Here is a 14,811-nt window from a genome sequence, read left to right as displayed (position 1 = left end):
TTTCATAAACTTCCTAGCACTTAGCTAGAGAACAGTCTCTGATGGAGATGCAGGTCTCAGTGACCAGTAAATATATTTCAAAAAAAAAAAATAGACTTAGGCCTTAGTACACTAGCTAATTAGACCTGTTCTGTGTTCTAAAGAGGTAGGCAACTGGGGCAAAGGTTTTCCCTTCTGAAGAGGAAATACTCATTATAGCCAAGACTGAGTAAAATAGAGAGATCTCCCTGCGGAATACCAAACCACACCAAACCTGAACAAAACAAAACAAAAAGCAAGAAGGGCTTATCCCTAAGATTTTTTGTTTTGTTTTTTATTCTCTTAGTGTGATGACTGGCTATGTTTAGATTTCTGCCTTTTTTTTCTGAAAAGGTTGTAACAGAAAGTGTCTGTACTTTAAACTAAAGGAGCATGGGAGGGCCCACTCATCCTCCTGTGAGGAAGAGAGCACCCCAGCTACAGACTCCAACTGAAACCAGAAGCTAGAAATTAGAAGCTCCATCAATGCTACAGTGGAAGGGCACTGGAGTTGGCATAAGAAGGCTGAGTTTCAAATATTGGCACTACTGACTAGAACCCATATAATTAGGATCAATTACTTAGCATCTTTGAGTTTCAGTTTCTCAATGAGGGAGTCAGACTACATTATCTCTGCATCCCCTTCCAGATTTAAACTGATTAACATAGTGGCTCAGTGGAGTCACACCTAGAAGAGACCAGCAGTGATGGTAGGGCCAATGGTGCAATGTTGGGCAGCAACCACAGGAGAACAGCAGGAAGTGAAGACTACATTTACAGCAGAGGAACAAGGAAATGTCTGGCAGAGAGCATATCTGGTGGAGATTATGTGCTACAAGAGATGGCGAGAACAGAGGAATGATATCACCAAAAAATGTCTGAGGTCCTTCACAGTCAGAGATGGGAATTGCCCCTCCATGCATGTGTCTTAGCCATGTACATGTGTTCTTTATGGATATGCTCCTCCATAGGTGCTAGCGAAACCTTGTTCCTCTTTGAATATCCCTCCACGCCAGCACTCCTACCATATGCATTCACTTTACATGTCCACTCCTTATACTCACAGTGGGAAAGTGGCTAATTTCTCCCTATTTATTTATTTGTGGGAGAGCATGCCCCAGGCTTATAAGGGAAATGTTTGTTATTTATTATTTGTTTTATCATTGTGTTTCATTATTACTTTTGCTATTATGCTATTTTATTAAATACCTTTTTTAAAAACCAGTTGTGCTCTCCAGCTGATTGACAAAGTTAACCACAATTAGTGGGGCCCCAAAAGCTTTAGTTTTGAGTAGAAGTGAACAAACAGAGCACCTTGAACCCAGGGAGCTTTAGTTGGAGAATGCCCTGAAGAAATTAATATCACTTTTTATTCAGATTATTTTGTTTAAATGCCCTCTTTCTAGATTGTAAGTTCTCTGAGGGCAGGAACTTTGTCTTACCTAATCATTTTATCTCTCTCACATCTGACACAGTGTCCTTTGTGTGGTAGCAATTCATAAATGTTTATTACAGTTAAAATTATAAGACTTGGTCACAGTCATAGAACTTAGGAAAAGTAAGGATTGGAATGAGATTCAACTTGCCTCCCAAACATTAAAGGACACAAGCTAGGTGGCACACTTGACCTGGGGAGTCAAGAAGAATGGAGTTCAACTCTGAATTCAGTTACTTACTAGCTGTGTGACTGTGGGCAAAGGTTAAAAAAAAAAACCTCTGTTTGCTTCAGTTTGCTCATCTATAAAGTGGGGATACTGATAGCACTTACCTTCCAGAGTTGTGAGGATCAAATGAGATAATCATTGCAAAGCACTTACATAGTGCCTGGAATATAGTAACCACTATATAAATATTAGCTTTTAGTTACTATTAAAGAATAAAGACCTTAAGCACAAAACTGCCACCCCTGGCTTAGTGGTTAACCTTTGCTCAGTCAGCCAGCCTGATCCCCATGAGAACTCATTGTTATCATTACTGTTCTGTCAAGATATCATATAATCTTAATACTCACATAGACAAAAATAAAAAAATCATAACATGATCAAGGATAAACCTTTATGGTACTTTATAGCATCACTTCAAAAGGTTATTCCATACAGGAAATATTAAATCTTCCAGTTTTCAGGTTGTAGATCCTCTGAGAGTAGTTCTATATTCTGTTTCTCAGACTCAGAACTAAAAATACTTTGAAGAGAAGCAGCAGTGGCTAGTGGATAAAGGAGTGTATTGGGAATTGAGGCACAAGTTTTGGTGAGAAACAAAGTAGCTGTGTGTGTGAAGTGTCTGTCTGACACTCCTGGTGAGGATCTGGGGAGTACAGGGGTTGTGGGAATAGTTGTAAATTCAAGTGGCTCATATATTTATAAAAACACACCAAAGCTATAAGGAGGGGAGAAAAAAGGCATTCACTAGACTGAAAATGATATTTTATTCAAATAGAAAGCAACATAATATGAACAACCTTCGGGAACTAAGAGATTTTATAAATGAAGCAAAGAATAGGCCGCATCTGGGGAGCATAATAGAATAAGGTAAAAATCTATACAATTGCTTTTACCATTTCCCCCAGTGAAATGTAAAGATTAAAACTACCCTTATGTTCTCTCACTGGCAGTAACTATGGAATGCTTGTAAAGTGCACTTAAAAGTGCACCCAAGAAATGTTAAGGTAATCATGGATGTCCCTTGATTCAAATCATTACATTTCCAAGGGCACAGAATCCCAAAGGAATCATCTTTCTTACTTTGAAGGTGAGGTGAATTAAAGAGCAATGAGTTTTGTTTGTCCCAATTAAAAGTCGACATTCCTGCAAACCTGCTAACCTATGAATAAGGCATTGTGGTTCAGTGTTAGCCAAAGTTTAACTATAAAAAACAAGCTCTTCAGTGGGATCATTTTATTAGGGAGGATAAGAAGCATTATTCAGACAGTCTGAATGGAGCAGGACACCATCAACAGTGATGTCTTCCCTCCTGAAGTCATCTGGATCTTGAGACAGTAGGTCAGTGTCCTCATCTGAAGTGGAAGGGTGAGTTAGGATGATTCGAGGTATCTAGGGGAGAACATTAAAGGTTGTTGACAAAAGAGACATGTGTAATTTTTTTAAATAAGAAAACAGAAAGAGAAAAAATTATTTGAATAACAAGAGAAAACATAAAGCATGTGAATAACAGAACTAATGCAATTAAAAGGTGTGACTGAAATATGAACACTGAGATCGAAACAAAAGATTTAAACCCCAGACTGGGGAAGGAAAAGTTGTCCAATTAGCTCTGGTAGAGCATCAATAAAAGTATGAAGTCATTGTTTGGCCTTGTTTAAAATTGGAACTGTAATTCTCTATGACAATTCCTATTACTTTATGTTTCATATGACCTTAAAGGTTGCAGGAGAAAAAGATTACCTGAATAGGAAAAGGGCCACATTGAAATTGATATTACTTGTTTGGTCTGTTAAATGGAAGAAGGACATAAGAATGCCCTGTGCCAAAACAAATTTTTCCTCCTAACTATGCTCTTCAACTGATACTAAAGTGAAATCACTTGCAAAATGTTTTAATCAAAGTACCCAAATGCTAATTGATGAATGTGTTATTTGCACGCATCATTCAGTAGGCAAATTTCATCTATGTGAAATTCTTGTTAATTTTATGTTATGAAATACTGATGAGAAGCAAAAGAAGCCAGAGGGCAGATTTTCAAATTCCTGCCAACAAGCATCTGAGTTTAGCTACTCTGATTACTATATTGCCAAAGCTCCTACTTTAGATGAAAAATTTGTTGTCCCAAATGCCCAAGTTGATGTAATTTCAAAACTGAAAAAAACCCCAGAAACCACAAGGTTTCATTCAGAAAGTAGTCACCATGACTTTACTACATTTATAATTTAATTCATCAAGATTTTATGCATAAAGGTCATTTGAGCAGGATGAGACCTTAGAAGTCATTCAATCTAACTGCTTCCTTTTATGGGTGAGGAAACTCAAGACCAGAGACAGGTAAAGAGACTTGCCCAAGACCATACAGGGAAAATATAACGCAGGATTTGAAATTAGCAGCTCTCTATATAAATTATGATCCTATAATCCCATGAGCTCAAATAGAGTATTCTTTCCTATACACCAGTGAAGTCTTTCCTAATGGCAGTCAGAAATCACAATCTCAAGGTTGGAAAAAATTTCATCTGGTCCAAACCAAGTCAAGACAATTGGTCTAATTGGTCTCCTATACCATCTCTCCTCCTGTGTCATCTCTCCCCACTCCAGACCATCCTTGACATTGCTATTAAAGTGATTTTCCTAAGCAGCAGATCTGACCGTGTCATTCCCCCATACAACACTGTAGTGGCTCCCTATTGCCTCCTAGGATAAAATACAAACATCTCTGTTTGGCTTTTAAATCCCTTCACCAGCCCAGCCCCAGCTTATCTTTTCCAGCCACATTGTACATTACTTCCCTTTTTGTCCTCTCCAATACAGTCAAACTGGCCTTCCTTTGTTCCTTATACACAGCATACCATCTCCCATCTCCACACTTTTGCACTGGCCATTCCTCATACCTGGAATGCATTCCCTCTTGACTTCTGCCTCATAAAATCCTTCTTTTCCTTAAAAAAAAAAACTCAAACACCACTTTCCACATGATGGTTTTCCTAATTTGTATTTAACTGCTTTGTACATATTTATAGCTATTCTCTTCATATTTATCATGTATGCACATATATATACACACATATACATATGTATATAGATATAGGTTTGTAAGTATTACACACATATATACAAACATTCACATATATGTGTGTGCATATGTGAGTATATGTGTGTGTTTATGTACATATCTCCACCATTAGAATGTAAGTTCCTTAAGAATGGGGATTGTTTCATTTTTTGTATCTGTATCTTAAGGGCTTATTACAGCACATAACATACAGTAGGTGCTTAGTAAATGCTTAAATGTTTGTTGATAGATTAACTGAACAAGAATCCCCTATAAAATATACCTGACTAGTGATGATCCAAGCTCAACTTGAAGACCTCTGAGCACTCAGTAACCTCAGGAGGCCTGTCATCCCACTTTGGGATAGCTCAAATTGTTAGGAAGTTTCCCCTTTCGTCAAGCCTGAATTTATCTCTTGCAACTTGACCATAGCTCCTAGTTTCGTTTTTGGTTTTCCCACCACTTTGGGAACAAGCCAGGTAATCCTAATCCTTCTACAACACAGTCCTTCAAATACTTAAACATAGATCATGCCCCACTCACCCCCTAAATTTTTTCTTCTCTGTCACAAATGGAAATGAGGTCATTGTGGCATACCCTGTTCACCTATTCTTAATGAAGCCCCACTGGTTCTTTCCTTCATAGCCCCTAAAAACTTGCAGGAACTAATGAGCTAGCTCTGTTGGGGAGGGAATTGGTAATGACAACTGTTATGCTTTTCTAAATACTTGCAAAATATTCTTTTAGTAACATTGCTAGATTTTTGCTAGGAAAATTCTCACTGCAAAAGTTGCAGCCTCTGCTTTCTTCCTTTTTTGGAAAATGAAGACATCTGGCCTCTTAGAATCCTATACCTCTTCAGCCATTCCTAACAGTCTTTTAACAATCACAGATGACAGTCCAGCAATGATATATGCTAGTTCTTTCAGTATTCTAGAGTATAGTTTGGTTTTAGTGATTTGAAATCCTTGAGGACAGCTAGGTTTTCTCTTAATAACTCCTCACTTATGGGGGGTTTTAATTCCCTGATAACCTTTTGGTCCAGCCTTCCCAGTCCAGAGGTCATTAATCTTGTAAGAGAAAATATGAAGAGAATAAGATTTAAGTAATTTTGCCTCTTCTCTGTCATCCATCATCAATATCCTCTCCACCCCAGACAGCAGTCTTATTCCCTTCTCTGGTCTCCCTCATGCCCCAACACATGGCTAAACTAGCTGGTTTCACTATCCAGAGCATGTATTGACACCTTCGGCTTATTCTGGGCTTGATTGTTCCTGGCATTATTTTTATGGGGCCCTGTTCTTCTTCTCTGTTTATCCACAGGCACTTGTCTTTTCTTCCATCTTCTGTACATGTCTTTTTATAACTCAAGGATTCATAATCTAACTGAGTTCCCTCTGGAACCACATGAGTCTTTTTAAACAGTTCCCCTTTTTCTTCTAATTGAGATCAACTCTCTTTGTGTCTCCCATTCTTGAATGGAGAGAAGCTTTCAATCTTTCTTGAGATTACTTATCTCTCTAAAGAATTTTAGGCTGTAGAATCTTTTCTTATCTTTACCCTAAACACTCTGAAATCCATTTCCCCAAAATTTAAAGTGCATGCTAGACTATGCCTAGCTTTTCTTTCCTCTATCAAGAACTTTGGAGGGGAAGCCAAGATGGCAGAGCACAGCAACAATTCAACCTAACCCTCCCAACATTTCCCTCCAAACAACTTTAAAATAACTCCTCAAAACCATTTTTGGAATAGCAGAGCCAACAATCGGCCAGAGTGAGAGACTTTTCTAGCATAAGACAACTTAGGAGGTTGGCAGGAAAGCTCTATGATGCTGGGGTAGGTGTCAGCATGGAGTGAGAGCAGCTGCAGCACAAGAGTGGGCCTTGGAGGCAGCTGTGACAACAGCTTCAGGAGCTCTCAGTCCAGAGATGGTAAAAGGGTTGGACAACTGGTCAGAAAAAGATTACAGGGGACTCTTTGCTCACACTGGGTACAACTGGTACTGACTGACAATTCTATTGCCCATAAACAATTCTGGGTCACAGTTCCAGGCTGGAGGAGAGTGATTGTATTCTGGTCACAAGGGAGCAGGGGTCCCGGTCCCAGTTCCAAGGTCAAGAGGAGAATTAGCACTGGCAGCTTCAAGGAAGCAAAGACCCTTCCTGGGCAAGGATTAGAACACAGACAAGGAGTGCAGTAACCACACTCCTTCCAGGATAACACCACTTGGGAGGCACCAAAAACTTATAGACTCCCATAACAAACTCTAAAAGCAGCATAAAAAAGTCTGAAGCTTGGGATAATGCCTTTTCATCCCCAGGTGAGCAAAGTTCAACTTTAAGATAAAATTTAAAGTCAAGAAATAGACTACAAAAATGAGAGAACAGCAAAAAAAGAATTTGACCACAAAAAGCTGCTATAGTGATGAAGATCAAGATATAAACTCGGAAAATAATAATGTGAAAACAGCTAGAACAAAGCCTCAAAGAAAAATGCTAATTGGACCCAAGTGCAACAAGAATTCCTGGAAGAGTTAAAGAAAGTCATAAAAGTGAAGAAAGAAATAAGAGTGATGTAAGAAAATTATTAAAAGGAATTAACAGCTTGGAAAAAGAGGCACCAAAAATACTGAGGAAAATAACACCTTAAAAAAATAAAATTGCCTAATGGTAAAAAGAGGTACAAAAATTTATGAAGGAAACGAATTCCTTAAAAAGCAGAACTTGAAAAAAATTAAAGCAGAATTTGCCAAATGTAAAAGGAGGTACAAAAGATCATTGAAGAAATTAATTCTTTAAAAATTAGAACTCAGGGGGCAGCTAGGTGGCACAGTGGATAGAGCACCAGCCCTGAAGTCAGGAGGACCTGAGTTCAAATCTGGCCTCAGACCCAACACTTGACACATACTAGCTGTGTGACCTTGGGCAAGTCACTTAACCCTGATTGCCTCACAAAAAAAAAATTAGAACTCAGCAAATGGAAGCTAATGACTCCATGAAGTTAAAGAAAAGAACTTTATCATTATTAGGGCAATTAGAAGCAGGCTACATAGAAAGGGAGCATGGGTATAAGTCAATTATGTTGGGATGATCTCCAAAAAAAAATGAAGGGGTAGGAGAGAGGGATGCACTGGGAGAAGGGGGAAGGGAGAGGTAGATTAAGAAAATTTTTCCTATACGAATAAGCACATGAGAAAGAGGTTTTATAGTGAAGGCATAAAAGGGGGACAATGCTTGAAACTCATTTTCATCATAATTGGTTCAAAGAGGGAAGAATATATATACATACTCAGTTGAGTATAGAAACCTATCTTACTCATTGGGGAAACAGTACAGGAAGGGAAAAATAGATATGGGAGAAGAGATGATAAAAGGGAGGGCAGATTAAGGGAGGCAGTAGTCAGAAGCAAAACTGACTTTGGCAAGGACAAGATAAAAAAGAGAGAGAGAAGTATAAATAGAAGAAAATAAGATGGAGGGAAGTACTCAGTAATTATAACCATGAATGTAAATGAGATGAACTCACTCATAAAACATAAACCAATAGAAAAATGGATTAGAAACCAGAATCCAACAATATGTTGTTTACAAGAAATATACCTGAAACAGAGAGACACATATAGGGTTAAAATAAAGTTCTAAAGCAAAATCTATTATGCTTCAGCTGAAATTTTAAAAAAAGGCAGGGATAGCAATCATGATCTCAGATAAAGCAAAAGCAAAAATAGACCTAATTAAAAGTGATAATGAGAGAAACTGCTTTTTAATAAAGGGTCCCATAGACAATGAAGTTATATCAAAAAAATTTACAGCCAGTTTCTCAAATAAAGACCTCATTTCTCAAATATGTAAGAAACTGAGTCAAATTTTAAAAATAAAAGTCATTTCCCAATTGATAAATGGTCAAAGGATATGAACAGGCAGTTCTCAGATGAAATTAAAGCTACCTGTAGTCATACAAAAAGGTTCTAAATCACTTTTGATTAGAGAAAGGCAAATTAAAACAACTCTGAGGTACCACCTATCAGAAATGACATTGTTGTTTGTCCTTTGTTCTCAAAGAGGACCAATGGCTCCCATCAGAAATGACAAATGCTGGAGGGGATGAGGGAAAACAGGTACACTAATGAACTGTTGGCAGAGTTGTGAACTGGTCCAACCATTCTGGAGAACAATTTGCCCAAAGGGCTATAAAACTGTGCATATCTTTGACACAGCAATAACACTAGTAGGTCTGTACCCCAAAAAAATCAAAGAAAAAGGAAAAAGACCTATAAGTACAAAAATATTTATAGCAGCTCTTTTTGTGTTGCCAAAGAATTAGAAAACAAAAGAACACTCATTAATTGTGAAATGGTTGAACAATCTGTGACATAAGATTGTGATAGAGTACTATTATGAAAAAAATAGCAAAACCTCTATAAGTCATGCAACAGGAAGTGAAAAGAACCAGAAGACCATCGTGCATAGTAACAGCAATGATGTAATGATCAACTGTAAAAGACTTGGCTACTCTGATTAATACAACAATCCAAGACAATTCCAAAGGACTCATGAAGAAAAAATGGTATTCATCTCCAGAGAGAGAAATGATGAATTCTGAGTACAAGTTGAAATATAATTTTCTTGCTTTCTTTATTTTTTTTGCCTTTTTCTTTGCAATATGACTAATATGGAAATATGTTTTGCAGGATTTCACATGTACAATTGATATCATTCTACTTGCCTTCTCAGTAGATAGGTGAGTGGTGGGAGTGAGAGAGAATTTGTAACTCAAATGTTAAAAGAAAAGAATGTTTAAGACAAATAAATAATCATTAAGAAAAATTGTGATGGACTATTGGTCACTTGACCACACAGTTTCTATTGTTTCTTTGTCAACTAGTTTCCCTCGTTGCTTATAATCAGTTCTAGAATAGCTGTTCCTCAGTCACTTTCTCTATTTTTTGAAAAATGAAATTGAAATTATTATAAAAATTTATTGACCCCTTGCTGCCATAACTGCTTGCTTAGGTTATTGATATCAAGCTTTACTCTGCTTCTGGTCCCTACATTATTTCATGTCTCCTGGCCAGCTGAAGTATGCAGGTTTTCTTTTTAATTCATCTGCATTTGCAAACAGAAGAAGATGAAGGAAGCTAACCACGGTAAAATGGGAAGTCTTTTAAGTTTGTCAGGTATGGATCACAGATTTGGAGCTTAAAGGGACCTTAGTCATTCAGTTCAAACCCCACCCTTTTATTCTACAAATGAAGAAACTGAGAGTCAAAAGAGTAAAATTATTTGCCTAAGATCACATAGGTAATAAGTGGCTTAGTCAGGATTCTAACTTAGGCCTTTTGATTTCAAATCTGATGTTCTTTCCATTACACTATGATGCCCACCAGCCTTCCTTTTCTGCTCCCTTAACACCCTCTTTGGAACCCCTTCCTGCCCCTTCAGACTCTCCATATGGTCTTCTTTTCTATCACTCACATTATAAAAGCAGGGAAGGATTTGATTGAATCATGCAACAGATGACTCTGACCAGCAGTGGCAAGCTTACCTGCCAAGATTTAAAGAAGGACTGTGCCCACTGACTTCAGAAATGGGACTGGGGCACAGTGTGTGCTTTTGAAGATGATGGAGTAAAGGACATAATTTAGCTGACCAAATACAGAAAGATTCTCTTACACTGTGAATGTCAGACTTATGACTGTCCAGCTGGAGCTCTACTGGAGAAGCTGAAAGCATGCTTATTTCCACTTGAGGCATTGTGGGGATACACTGAAGTCGAATGGAGTTTCAGATTAGGAAGTAGGAGTAATGTTGGACAGGTCTAGAGCACAGCAATGTCCAGTGCTTAGCACAGAGTAAACTTTCAATGATGCTTTTTGGCTAAGTAACTGGTTCACTGAACAAGAACAGAAAAAGATGGCTTCCCCATGTGTTCCATATCTTCTGAACCCATCTGTATCTCTCACCCCAGATTCCTTTTCTATTCTTGGGGATGTATGGAGAACAAAGTGACCTGACACTGGAAGATAACAATGTGGCCACATGAGCAGGGATATGAGAAACTGACTAATCCTCATTGATAATCCTATTTTGAGAGGTTTTTATTACTTTGGTCAAATATTCATCTAAGTATGCATGTGTTGTTGTTCAGTCCTTTCATTTGTGTCCAACTCTTCATGACCCTATTTGGGGTTTCTTGGCAAAGATACTGGAGTGGTTTGCCATTTCCTTTTCCAGTTCATGTCACAGATGAGAAAACTGAGGCAAACAGGGTTCAGTGATTTGCCCATGGTCACACAGCTAGTAAGTGTCTGAGGCCAGGTTTGAACTCATGAAGATGAGTCTTCCTGATTTCAGGCCCAGTGCTCTGTCTACTGTGCCAACTAGCTGCCTCCAACTATGCATGTAGACTGGAGTAATCAATAAACACATTTAAGAAAGAAATAGAAGGGAAGAGTTCTCCTGGTTGGATGGAAACTAGGACCAAGATCTGATTGGCTAACTACAAGCATGGAGGGGGGGAACCTTTATAGACTAATAAGATAAGCATTGTCACTAGTGAAGCAACTAAGTACGGCAAGAAAGTCAGCCAATCTCTAAGGGCCAGAGAGAATTTGGCAATGACTCCAGATTGACTTTTACTATCCCAGTGTGCATAGAAGATGGCAAATGTACATTTAACCAACCTCATCAGTGCCTAGTATAAATAGAGTCAGGCACTGGTCAACAGTAACCCCTGGTAGCTATAATCACACAGAATTTGATGAAAACGCATTCAAACTAGTGTTTATTCTCCCAAGTATCTGTATTTTCAGCGCTTTTGTTTCTAATTATGGAACAAAAGACAGGGGCAGAATGGTACAGTGGAAAGAGGGCTGGATTTAGAGTCAGAAGACTTGAGTTCAAATCTTGAATCTCCTTCTTACTGCCTTATCACCTTAGGTAACTTAATCACTCTGGGCTTGGACTTCAGTTTCAATATCTGTAAAATGAGAGTTGAACCAACTAAATGACCTCTAAGATCCCTTCTGAATGTTATTCTATAATCCTATGAATGTACCCCCCTCCAAATAAAGAAAAGGCTCATTTTTCCCTACTATATACACAGAATCTTACACATGATTTTGTTGTTGTTATTGTTTGGTCATTTCAGTTGTGTCTGACTCTCTACTACCCTATACTGGGGTTTTCTTGGCAGAGATACTAGAGTGGATTGCCATTTCCTTCTCCAGCTCATTTTACAGATGAGGAAATTGAGGCAAACAGGGTTAAGTGATTTACCCAGGGTCATACAGCTAGTAAGTGTCTAAAGCCAGGTTTGAACTCGTGAAGATGAGTCTTCCTGATTCCAATCCCAGTGCTCTATTCACTTCACCACCTACCTGCACATGATACAATCTCAAAAATTTTATTGCCTTATTAGTATTGCCTCTAAGTTTGGCTACTATGTGTACACATACACAATAAGTCATTAAAAAATATATTCCTTTGGGAAATAAAAATGTGACAAACAGAACTGGTCAAACTAAAGGTTAATGAAACAAGTTATCTCACCAACCCAGAGAAAGAAAAAGAAAAGTACAATCATGGATTTTTAAGCATTTGGACTCTACTTAAACTCAAGAAGAGGGTTTGAGTTACCCAATAAAAGATAACCATTTCCAAAGAACTATTTTCATTTCTTTCTTTAAGTCTCAAATCACAGATTATGGAGCATCTATGATTTCTTCAGTATGGGGACTCACTCAACCAGTACAAATCTCAACTCATCAGTGATTTAGTAGAGAAATCTTACCACATTATAAGAGGCTCAGCACAATTAACTGATTTGCCCAAAGGTAATCATCAGATAGAAGGTTTGGACCTTGGTCTTCCTGGCTCCAAGCCCTATCCACTCTGCCACTTTTATGCTAAAGTTTCCAGGAGTTGACACAATTTTCTGAGAATATTATTATTTTGCCTCCCATCATTTAACTTCTTAAGAGAAGTGGTACATAAATGGGACAGAATAATGCATACATATTCGGAGATGATCAAAGTGTAAATTTGTTTTACCTGACTATGCCTATTGCAAGGCAAGGGAGGATTCTATTAAGGAGAGGTAGGTGGAAAGCTTGAGACATCAATAAAGAGCAGCTAAGTGGCACATCTGTAAAATGAGCTGAAGAAGGACATAGCAAACCACTCCAGTATCTTTGCCAAGAAAACCCCAAATGGGGTCATGAAGAGTTGGACAGAACTGAAATGACTGAACAACTACAAAGTGGTCCAGTGGGTAGAGTGCTGGCCTTCCTACCTAGAGGTAGGAAGAGTTGAATTCAGACTCTTAACTAGCTGTGCGATACTAAGCAGGTCACTTAACCTATCTGCCTCAGTTTCCTCAACTGTAAAATGGTGATAAATAATAGCACCTACCACCCAGGTGGTTATGAGGATCAAATAAGACAATGTTTGTTAAAGTATCTGGCACATAGTAGGCACATAATAAATGATTGTTTCTTTCCATTAGACATTTTTAAAGGTTATTGCTTTTTGCTCACATATGACATCCTGTACATATTTTCAATACTTAGCTTCCACAGAGAGATCCATAAACACCTGATAAAATATCTCCTAAAGAACATCTCCAGTATGGAAAAGAATTGGGGCTCCTTTGCAGTTTCTTAATAAAGACTCAGAACGTCGAGATAAGACATCTTGTGAAAAAGACTGAGAACTAATTGAAGCTTTATCTCAAAATGAGAACATTCTCAATGGGCCTTCAAAATCCTAAGCAGTGACACTCAGGATGGAAATAAGTATATGAGAACAAGTTGAAACCCTTCTACACATTGTCCTGATTATCTCCATGTTGTTTAGAAGGACTATTAGCCTGTATTTCAAGGAACAGATACATTTTTTTTTTAATTCACTACCCTGTGAGGAAGATAAAATGAACACTAATGCATGAACTAAGTGGGGGGAAAAAAGGGCAGTTGAAATGTGGTGTAGAATTAAATAGAACAAAGACCCCTACCTGAAGTACTAGGCTGGGGAGGAGAAGGGGGGAGTAGAGTGAGGGTAAGGGATCTGGCAAAAACTATTAGAGAGCCATGAGTGAATAAAGAAAATTATTTTAAAAGCTCTTCCAAAGGATACAGGGACTAAAGGCAGGCAGAAAATGAATGGATAGACAAATGGAAAGAACAGAGAACTGAAACTATGAATAATAATGGCTATAAGAGCTCATGCTTACCTCGAACTTTAAGGTTTGCAAAAGCACTTTATAAACATTACCTCATTTGATCCCCACAAGAACCTTGGGAAGTAGTTGCCATTTTATTATCATCTTCATTTTACAGATGAGAGAACTGAGGCAGACAGAAGTTAAATGACTTGCCCAGAGTTTACAAAGTTAGTAAATGTCTGAGACAGGATTCAAACTCATTTCTTCCTGACTCCAAGTCCATCATTCTATCCATGGTGCCACCTAACAGCAGCAAAGAAATGGTGGAGAGAGGAATCAATAAAGGGTCAAGCGAGAAATGAGAAAGAAAGAAAAAATGTGGAATTTGCTACAATCAGCACCAGCTGGAATGGAATGTCCTCTGAATTTACAATGCAGACAAACCAAAGGAGCACTGTGCCAAGGCACTCTGGTGAAATCACTCATTTAAATACTAATACAATAAATTCAGTTTATGAGATGTTGGAGGAAAACCTAATGCCTGACAAGAGGAAATGTGCATACAAACAATCTGAAGGCACCTAAGGGGACCTCTCTCTCTCTCTCTCTCTCTCTCTCTCTCTCTCTCTCTCTCTCTCTTTCCTTCTCTCTCTGATTGTCTCTCCCCTTCTCTCTCTCTCTATCTGGCTTTCTGGCTCTGTCTGTCTCTCTGTCTCTGTCTGTCTCTATCTCTGTCTCTCTGTCTCTGTCTCTGTCTCTCCCTCCCTTCTCTGTGCACATGTCTTTCTCCCTTCTTCTCTCTTTCTGTCACTCTGTCTCTATCTGTCTCTCTGGCTCTGTCTGTCTCTCTGTCTCTGTCTGTCCATCTCTCTCTCTCTCTCTCTCTCTCTCTCTCTCTCTCTCTCTCTCTCT

General features: G+C 38.3%; 1 protein-coding gene across 1 annotated transcript in view; it reads right to left on the bottom strand.

Moving 5' to 3' along the window:
- Positions 1-2,488: 2,488 nt before the first annotated feature.
- LOC114036390 overlaps positions 2,489-14,811 on the bottom strand; it is a 62,996-nt gene continuing 50,673 nt past the window's right edge. Inside the window, exon 6 of the mRNA XM_027852892.1 lies at positions 2,489-3,071. Coding sequence (XP_027708693.1) covers positions 2,919-3,071 — 153 coding nt within the window. The 3' untranslated portion in view covers positions 2,489-2,918. The remainder of the gene's footprint in view (positions 3,072-14,811) is intronic.

Source organism: Vombatus ursinus, unplaced genomic scaffold (assembly GCF_900497805.2).
Source record: "Vombatus ursinus unplaced genomic scaffold, bare-nosed wombat genome assembly UNPS02009835.1, whole genome shotgun sequence".
Taxonomy (NCBI): domain Eukaryota; kingdom Metazoa; phylum Chordata; class Mammalia; order Diprotodontia; family Vombatidae; genus Vombatus; species Vombatus ursinus.
This window is presented reverse-complemented; position numbering and strand designations above follow the sequence as displayed.